Source organism: Neurospora tetraspora (assembly GCF_033439725.1).
Source record: "Neurospora tetraspora strain CBS 560.94 chromosome Unknown B0H65scaffold_6, whole genome shotgun sequence".
Taxonomy (NCBI): Eukaryota; Fungi; Ascomycota; class Sordariomycetes; order Sordariales; family Sordariaceae; genus Neurospora; species Neurospora tetraspora.
Window position 1 is genome coordinate 936,242 of NW_026944388.1, and position 10,573 is coordinate 946,814.

Consider the following 10,573-nt stretch of genomic DNA (forward strand, 5'->3'; position numbering starts at 1 on the left):
CCCGTCGGGTACGGAGGCTCGGGAGGCAGACGGGAAGAGATGACGGTGCCAAGCCCCGGCCCCCGGGTTGCTCCCTCCGGACGAACAGCGCACGGACTTGACGGTACCCGATGGCCGACTTCCGGGATACAGATCCAGAGGCAGGGCAAGGTACCGTAGTTCGTATCGAATTCATCATGGCGGACATTTCGCTGTCGAGCTGTGCCGTCTCGGCGCACCGGCCATCGGGAGTCCTCCCGGCTGGGTTCCCTGTCTGCCTGTCCGTTACCGTTACCGTTACCGTCACGATCTCACTTGTATGGTCTCACGGGCTCACTGCCTTGCATCGGTTGGAGTCCTCTTTCGGTACACCTGAGGCCTCTCAAGCTCAACAACCCCCATTCCCTTTCTTGTTTCTTTGTTTCCTTCTGTTGCCGCTTGCGCGAATAAAACAACAACAACAAAAAAAAGATGTATCCTAAACCGTGGTCGGCGCAGCCATCATCCACCGCACCCATCCATCATATTTTCATAATCCGCTGAGTGTTGAACCTTTTGATGTCCAACCACAACAGGGCAGTGATATTGCGGGGATTGTTTCCATCCAGGCTCCCAGGTCAGGTCAGTTCGGTCATGGACCTCTCTCCCCGGGCGTCCTCGCAGCATGAGCGGATAGTAGCACGCAATGCTCCACGGTTCCCACCACCCCGAAACACGCCAAAATCCGCATGAACACAAATAAAAAACGGCAATCCACTAGACATACATACCAAAATCCTAATCCCAACAATGTCTCGCAATTCCGCTGAGGAGTCAGTCAGATGTCGATGGGCCCTTCTTTTCTTCTGAACTTTCCGGGAACTTTCCGCTTTGTGCAGTGATTCTGGAGCAAAAGATGGAAAAGAAGGAACCAGTGGAACCTTGATGCCGTGGTGTTTTGACCAATCAGAAGTCATCTTCATCATCGCGATCAGATGCAAGTGATATGGTGACATGCTAGCAGCAGGAGCGGACGACGATACGAGGGCAGTGCTGGAAGGAATAAATGGAATGGAAGGCGATCATCACTCAGCAATACGGCGGGAGGTTTTGTTCAGGGTTCAAGACAGCCCCCGTACCTGGATTACAATGTCATTGTTGTTCACGTTCAACCAGAATTCAAAGAGGCTCAGAATGAAAGTTTTGTTTCAAAGTTTTGCATTCAACTGTCATCGTCATAATGCTTGATGATCAATACTAGCAATTAGAATATAGTAAATACAAGATAGGATATGAGTATTCTACCACGTTTCTTTCGCACGCTGTCATATGCTAGTAGAAAGAATATCCGCATTCCCCAAAAAACCAAATACAAACAAAGAGACTCATGGCCCGGTAGAGGTATATGGTATAACGAGATCGTCTTTATTTCGAGATAGTGTAAACCAAAACAGACATAAAGATAATGCTCGCTATGGTATATAGTATATATATAAAATGGTGCTTCCTCTCTCGTCCCGGAATGACCAGCGCCCCCTCTCAAAAAGGATATACATGAAAAGACTTGATCCATGTCATGAAAATATTGATATGTTGCGGTTGCGCCCCATGAAATGGTACAGCCATCCAGGCCTTCTCCTTCTCCTTAAAACCCAAGGATATCAAAGATACAAAAGAAACTGCTGATTCTGCGTCGTCCGAAGGTCGATTCCGAACCACACATTGTTGAACTCCTGTTCCTCGTCACTTAAAAGTGAATTTAAGCGAGGAAAACGGTGAGGAGACCGGCAGCAGCGGCGAGGAGGGCAGAGCCAGCCATGGCACCGGCACCGGCGGTGACGGGAGCGGAGGGGCTGGGAGAGCCGGTGGTGGGGACGGTGCCGTTGCCACCAGCGGGAGGGGCGAAGCCGCCGGAGGGGCTGGCAGGGGGGCTGACGGGGGGAACGCCCATGGAGGGAACGCCAGCGGAGGCGGTGGGGCAGGGCACGTCGACGGTCTCGTAGATCACGGTGGGGATGACGGTGGTGATCTGGGTGGAGATGGTCTTGACGGAGTGGCCGCAGTCACCGGCAACGGGAGCAGCGGTGCTCAGGGTGGTGGGAGGCATGCCAGTGACAGCAGCGGGCTGGGACTGGACGGGAGCCACGGTGGTGCCGTTGGAGAAGGCACCGGTGGAGCTGGCACCAACGGCGCCGGCGGCGGAGGTCTCAGTCACAGGGCAGACGGTGGTCGCAACAGGGACAGTCTCGGTGACGACCTGGGTGGAGTGGGCCGGGCAGTCGGGCTGCGAGGGAGGGCACTGGGTGATAGTGCGGACCGTGGTGCTGTAGATGGTGGAGGTGGTGACGGGGTAGACCGACGAGGTGACAACGGTGCTGCGAGCAGGGCAGTTGGTCACCGTGGGGGCGCACGAGGTGATGGTGACATAGTCGGTCGAGTAGACGGTGGACTGGGCAGCCTCCTCAGCGAGGGCGGCACCGGCCATGACAAGAGCAGCAGCGGAGAAACGCATTTTGTCGGTTGGGGGGGGGTTGTTTAAAAGGGGTGGGTTCTAGAAGAACGGTGTAGTTGGTCTTTGAAGAAAGAGAGTTATTAAAGCAATGTGCTTGAGCGTTGGTAAAGAGTGGACGACCGAAGTCAAAGTTGAGTGTAAAGCTAGAAGTTGGCTTGTTGGCTGGGGAAGAAGGAAGAGAAAGGAGATGGATAGGTCGAGGACTCGCAAGTGTTAAATATCCAATGCCCAGGCTCTCCAGGCCCTTGCCGTCCAGTTCGCGGGTTGACCCCAGCAGTTCTTAGTTGGGCCCCTGGCGCCCACATTTCGCCCACATTGCAGAGCGGGAAATTAACGTTGCCATGATGGACACTAGTTCCAGGGGTTCGGTGGAGGAGAGTCGTCCCCTGTCCTGTCCTCGAGAGCATCACGCTCACCTCCACGCCGTGCTAGCACTGGCTAGCCCGGGCGTGTAGAAAACACTGGTCCAATGGCCGCCCACGTTGTGGTTTCCCATCATGCGTGGCGCAAATCGCCGTACCAATTCGGGCAGGCCAGCAACAGGGGTTTACAATGTTCACCACTTGTTTCACCCGCTGAAGAGACGCTTGCTGGCATCCATGGCCGTAGCAAGCGCAACGCTCATCCGTGATTTGGCAGCCCTCCGAGCGTTCTCATGTACGCATTAGGGGATGACCATTCTGCGATTCATTCATCCATGCCTCCTCTTGGCAGAGCGACACGGCTGACGGGTAACGGTAGAGCGGCTTATGCTGTCGGCGTGTTGACGGCGTCATCTCTCTTCCTCTCATTACGGTGCTTCCTGCAAATGGTCAGTGATCAATTTAGCAAGAATGTTCGCCAATGTTTGCCTGTCCGCTTTGTCTTTCGCAGAGCGCCTCTGGGGAAGTCCTGGGAGGCCAATTTCGGCTGCTGAAAGGTGTGTGTGGTTCCCTCGGTTCCTCACATCAGTCGCCATTACTATTGCTCTGAGACACACAGAAGGACATCCAGGTTGAAGATTGCCCGTAACAGCGTTGGTGTCGACACTGTCGATAACCTAGACAAGAAAGGGAAGGTAGCGAAGAGAGTGCTAAAGGTTAGGGCGACGTGGGTGAGAGATGGCGGTCAATGAGAGGGGGAAATTCATGATGGGGACCAGACAGGCATTGTCCCCGGAGATTGAAGCCCTGTGAAGAGCAATTCCGGCATATCAAAATCCACCTCCCACTTCCCGCTTGTTTGGTCCTCTAGCCATGGTGTAGTGTAGATACTAACTTTCATGGTCATCGTCATCGCCAACTCCATCTCCGGTAGCCGTTGCCCGGCTGTGGTCTGCACGTTGACTTGACCAAAGGCTTGCTTCTGACAGAGGACCGACGGATCCAAGTGGTGCCCGTGGAAGTCAAGATGAAGAGGCCGGGGGGTTCTGAAGGGATTCCGAATTTTGATTGAGAACAGCAAAGGTGTGCTAGGAAGTGTGCTGCACCGAAAGCCGAGGGTGTGGAGGTGAGATGGCGCTTGGCGCTTGGCGCTTTGATGGGGCCAATGGGGTCCAAAGATGATGGGTCCATGGTACCCCACTATATGCAGGTACCGTCCAAATCTAACAGGCGCGGTTGAGTGGTCAGATGATACGACCCTATACCCAAAGCTTCCTAACCCTATAGTCCGTACATTTATATATAAAATTGGTCCAGCCTATAAAAGAAAAAGATTAATACAATTATAACAATACGTATTCATACGGAGTTAATTCAATATATTAAATTAATAATAATAGTTCGAATAAAGTCTGATAATATATTTATAATATATTTGGAATATATTATAAATTGTAGACGAGGAAGTTAGGCTTTGTAGGTTTATCCGGGTTGTATATATAAAAGTCCCCCCGTAGAGAAATAATTTTATTCGCTTGCTTAAAATTCCCCCGTAGAGAAATATAAAATCTAATAATATATTTATAATATATTTAAAATATATTTTAAATTATAAATAAGGAAGGAATAAACTTTATAAATTTATCCGGATAGAGGCGGAATTTGTACTAAATAGCGTAGCTCTGGCCTTTACTGCCCTACTTAGGACGGTAGGGAAGAAGACTTATAATAAATTAATAATTAGTAAAGAATTTATTAAAGATATATTTAAAGTAAAATTTATAAATATATTTAAATTCTTTATATACTACGTAAATAAACTTAATAGAGGAAATAATATTATTACGCTTCTTATATATTTTTTTTATTAATTAGGTATTAATTTAAATATTGATTAAATTAATTAAAGATAGTTGAAAGATATATTAGGGATAGATTAACGATTTATTAAAGATAGATTTAAAATATTTACGTTACTATTCTTTTAGAAGGGGATTTTTATAAGATTATCTTCTTCCGTATCCGCTTCCTTTTTGTTCCCTTTTTCCTATATTTCTTATTATTCCTCTTATATTTCTTATTACTCTTCTTCCTATACCTCCTTCTACTCTTCCTCCTACTTCTCCTCCTACTCCTCCTACTATTCCTCCTCCTATACCTCCTATTATTCCTCCTCCTCAATTAATAATAAGTTTAATAGGTCTAATTCTTTATTAATAACCGCTACTTTACATTTTTTAGGAATAACCGGCTATAAAGTCCTATTAAGGATAGGGACGATTATAATTTAATCGGAGGTTATAAAGGCTATAAAATTCTTATACTATCCTAAATTTATTTATAATTAGTTTTAAATTATTTAAAAATTAATTAGGGATAAATTATATATTAATAGTAATTATATAAACTTTAGCCTTAATACCTCCAATTAAAACGTTAAGTAAATATTTTTTAAGGAAATTATAAATACCCTTTAAATATTTAATAAAACTACTATAAATAGTAAATATAATTTAAATAGGTTAAAGATCAATCATTAATTTAATATTGATAATTTTTAAATATTATTTATATTGAAACTATATTAAATATCCGCGCTATTATAATCCGGCTCAAACTCTTTCTAATAGTAAAAAATCTTACTAGGAGCGATTATATATACGCTCTATCAAGTAATTAGTAAGGTTAGATTAAAGATAAATTAAGAATAAATTAATAATCGGGTTTAATATTTATATATTTATTGGTCTTTAAAGGGGGTACTACGGCCTAACGCTTACCTTTATCCTCGGGTTTAATAGGTTTCTAATCGTTATCTAAATATTCTTTATATACGTTAGAAGTTGTAAATTTATAGTAAGCGGGCGCTATTATAAAAAATAAATTGTTAATGAATTTCTAATTAATTTCGATAGATTTCGGAAGAGCGGCGGGGGGTAGACGGGGGTAAATTAATAAATATTCAAATAATCGAAAAAGAATTAGGGAAAAGAAATTTAAAAAGAAAAGATTTTAATTAATATAACGGTTATTCCTCTTACTAAATTAGTAAATACGAATATATAATTACGTTATTTATATTGTATTGTATATATCCGTTAAAAGGAGTAAAATATTGGATGAAATTTATAATATAAATTAATTTCGGATAAAATTGGGATAATTTTAGCTTTATTCGCTCAACTATTTATATTAACTTTAATTTTTTAAAATAATATTACCTAGACTTTATATAGATCCGGTTAACGATCGTATTATAAAATTTAGTACTATAATATAATTAGTATTTATACGGGTTATATTTTTAAGAGGCTATTAATTGGAATTATATATTATTATTTTTTATTTAACAAGAAGATTATAAAATATATTATAAATCTAAATATATTAAAATCCTATATATTAAAATAGTAAATAGTAAAACGCTTACTAATAAATATTTATTTATAATGAATGTTCTAATACGTAGATTTTAAATTTAATATAATTTTCTACGTAGAAATATTAAATACCTAGCCTCTATTTATATATACGAAATAAAGAAAATATTTAATATAAGGCACTTATTATTAACGTATAAAAATTGATTAACGGGTAGGAATATAAGATTCGATTATTATTTTATAGTATACGAATAGATACAAATACAGTTTGGTATTAAATTCAAATATCGAACGAATTTATTAATAAATCTGTTAAATTATAATATGATAAAGATGGGATTTAATTATTATTTATAAAAGTAGGATAAAGCGTTAATAAATTCCTCTTTTATATCCTAATTTCAATTTTAAGGTTAAATAAAAACGAATAATTACGTAGTACGGAATTCTATAAATAAAATCGAATATAATTTAATTAGAAAGGTCTTTATTTAATATTATAATTAAATAACCGATAATTATTCGAACCCTATTATTAAATTATTTATCCTTTATCGGATAAATTCCTAACCCAATTCTAATCGTAGAAGGTTTTATATATTCTCGTTTACTACGTTTATTACCTTCTCTATAATATTTAATAATTTATTATACTTATCTTTAACCGTTTTTTTAATATTTGCTAACCTCTTATTAAATTCGTAAAAACCCTTTCGAATAACTATTTTCAAATTTTTAACCGTATTTATAATTCTATTATCATAATATTTTTTTTTAAAATAATTCTATCCCGGACGGCTTTATTCACTATTTTCCGTACCTATTAAAACATATTAATAAAGAGATTTTTGAAAACCTATATTCGCAATAATATATCAGTATAATTAATAATTATTTATATTATAAACTATATAATAATATAATAAATATCGTAATTAACTAATTTAAATTCCGATATTAGGTTATTAAATTAGGTTAAATTACTATTTATAAATTAGCTGTTTAAACTTACTATAATTATAATTAATACGCGTCCGACGGATAAAGGGCAATCGTATATTAAAATTAATATATATTATTAAACTACGGAAATTACCCCTTATATAATTCTATTAGGCAATCTAATTTGAAATACGCCCTCTTATTATCGTCGTCCTTATTATTCAATCCCTATTACAATTCCAATTTCTTTAAACCGTTTTTTTCAACGTTAATTAAAAATTTCTTTATTAAGTCTAATAGACTCTTACGCGATAATTAATTCCCTAATTAACAATAATCGTATAGGAAAAAGGTTTTTAGAGCGGTTAGACAATAATATAATCGTAATAAATATAATTTTAATAAATTATCGAATTCTTTTATATTTTTATCTTGTTTAAAACTATAATTAATATTAATTTCGAATTATATAGCGTAATAAAATTAACGTAAATTTAAATATAATACCCGAACGGCTGTCGAATAATCAGTAAAAATAATAAATGAATATCCGGCGATTTAAGTTATTTAATCTTCTTTAAATTATAATTGGAAATATAGTGCTAAGAGGTTGGATTTTCTCTCATATTACTAATAATCGGGTAATAATAAGTTACAAACGCCCGGTTTAAAATATAATTATAAATATTCCGACCGGTAAATATTTTTAGTAAAGTCTTTCTAATTAAGGAATAAAATAATAAAAACGGCCACCTAAACTTTAAGGGTTGAAGCTTCTAAAACGGCGAATATAAAAGGATTTATAATAAGTTACTACTTAAATAATTGGATAAGAGTAAATAAGTAGTTTTTACGAACTAACTAGATACGTTTAATATAAAATATAATACTAAATAATATAATATTCTAATATGTAAATATAAAAAGGAAAGTTTAATTATTTAATATTAGGGGTAAATATTTTTATTTACATTCGACAAATTAATATAAATTATAACATAGGGTATTATAAATTGGGCTTATAAGAAGGTATATACCTTAAAAAGTATAAATAGGGGGAATTCCTAATATTCTATTATTAATTATATTACTACTTTATCCTATTCTATTACTTCTTCTACATTACGCTTCTTCTTCTATAGTAATTATCTAGATTTTTTACCGTATCCAGCGTTCTTATCAATATTCTCTATAGGTTATGCTAATAATAGCGGCCGCGCTACAATTAAAGTAATTAAAGCTTTAATTAATTAATAGAATCTAATATAATATATAAATTGGGAATATTATACTTTGCGTGTAATTATTGTATATTTATTATTAATTACGTTAGGTTATCTACCTGGCTACTTTCTTTTTTTACTAAAAGTAATATATTAATAATATTATTATAATTATACCGCTCGTTTTTATTTACTTTATTTATAATAAAGCTTATGATTAATAAAATAAATAAAGTTTAGCCGAAAAGTACGTTTATAGGGTTATAAATCCTAATTGATTTATAAATTAAACTTATAATTAATAGAGTAATTAGGGCTTAACGTAAAAATTAAGAATAAACTGTAATTATAAATTATATTTAAAGGAAGTATAGTAGAAGAGGCGATATAATAAAGAAGTAATATGATAAAATAAGTACGGAAGATTAATAAAATAAATAGGATTTAGCCGAAAAGTACGTCTATAGGGTTATAAATCCTAATTTATCTATAAATTAAACTTATGACTAATAAAATAATTAAAGCTTAACGTAAGAATTAAAAATAAACAGTAGCTATAGGCCGTACTTGAGAGAAGTATTAGTAAAAGAAGTAATATAATAAAATAAGTGCGAATATTAAATATTGATAAAATATAAAGGAATAAATAGTAAATAAAGAGAGACCCGCTAAACGAGCGGAATAAAATATAAGAACGTTTCATAAAAATTCGTTAAAACTATTAAATATAATAAAAGTATAATAATAAAGGTATAATATATTCCTAATTCGTTTATTTATTATTCTAGTATAAATAAAGGATTAAACTCCGATTAACCTGGCTAATTCTAGTTATATAGCTAATTCTAGCTATTTATCTTTAAATTTATTTAGTAATTTAATATAAACAACGACGGTATTACGGCCTTCTTAAATAACGTACGTATCGTTACTTTAAAAAAAATAATAAATATCTTCGAAGGTATTATATGATTCTATATTATATATATAATAGGGTAACCGCTAGAAAGGCAGCAAATTAGTAATATATATAATATAGACATTCTAATATATACTAATACCCGAAGTAATCCTAGGATAAAAAATATTATAATTTAATATTTCGCTTTATAAATATTTAATTAATTATGAATATACTATAAAGCTGCAATATATTATATATTACCTATTTACGCGCAAACTATTCGATTATAGTTATATAAAATAAATAATTAATAAAATGCTACAACGATATAAACCCGCCTAAGCGTATCGGATAAATTATTAAATTATTATTAATTTATTATTTGCCTTTATTATATTACAATTTAATCGATCTATTAGTAAATTGGTTCGGTACCCAAATTTAATACTATACTTTATTTAAATCTATTTGTATACTATAAAATAGCGATCGAATCTTATATTCCTACTAATAAATTAATTATAATATATTAATAATAAATTTTAAATATATTAGTAATAAACTTTTATTAATAATTTATACGTAAATATAAAGAAGTGATAATATAAACCGTTTATCTTAATAGTAGGATTACTAATATAATATCTCGACTATATTAATATTTAGTCGAAGTATATCCTATATTTTTTAATTTATATTAAAGTAAACGTAATTATACCTAATCCAAATAGTTAAAATACTTTTATTTTAAACATAATTCCGAACTTCTTCCCGCGAATTATTTATAGAATAATTAATTAAAACTCTATTTAAAATCTGTCCTAAATAAATCCCAAAACAATTATAGATAATCTTTAATTTATATTTTACATATTAGTAAAATTATGTATATTTATTAAGGGTTGAATATATAAATAATCCTTCTATCTATTAACGAAATTAAAGATTATTCTTTACGTACCTTTTAATACTACGCTTAAAATAAATATAATAAAATCGTACTATATAGCGAGCGAAATACATAACCTTATAGGAGTAAGGATCTATTTTAAAAAATATATACTGAAAAATCTATATTAATTAATTAAGGAATTAGGAAAAATATATTATAGAAGAGTTTTAAAACAAAATAATATACCTATAGTTATTTTAAATTTTTAATTTATAGTAATACTATAAAGACCTTTTCTAAATAATTCCCGCTACTTAATTGTATATTTATAATCGATTTTAAAGATTTCAAATACTATTTTAAAAATAAGGGTATATATCTTCGGCGAATCGGTATT

At 34.5% G+C, this 10,573-nt stretch overlaps 2 protein-coding genes across 2 annotated transcripts; one reads left to right on the forward strand and one right to left on the reverse strand.

Moving 5' to 3' along the window:
• Nucleotides 1–1,624: 1,624 nt before the first annotated feature.
• B0H65DRAFT_253178 (uncharacterized protein) lies at nucleotides 1,625–2,797 on the reverse strand. Its single transcript, XM_062822509.1, has one exon. The coding sequence runs from the start codon at nucleotides 2,468–2,470 to the stop codon at nucleotides 1,718–1,720; it is 753 nt and encodes a 250-aa protein (XP_062679197.1). The 5' UTR covers nucleotides 2,471–2,797; the 3' UTR covers nucleotides 1,625–1,717.
• A 506-nt stretch (nucleotides 2,798–3,303) lies between these two features.
• Nucleotides 3,304–3,584, forward strand: B0H65DRAFT_550730 (uncharacterized protein; the record flags this gene model as incomplete). Its single annotated transcript, XM_062829761.1, has 2 exons — nucleotides 3,304–3,389; nucleotides 3,452–3,584. The coding sequence occupies 2 exons, from the start codon at nucleotides 3,304–3,306 to the stop codon at nucleotides 3,582–3,584; spliced, it is 219 nt and encodes a 72-aa protein (XP_062679198.1).
• Nucleotides 3,585–10,573: the final 6,989 nt, after the last annotated feature.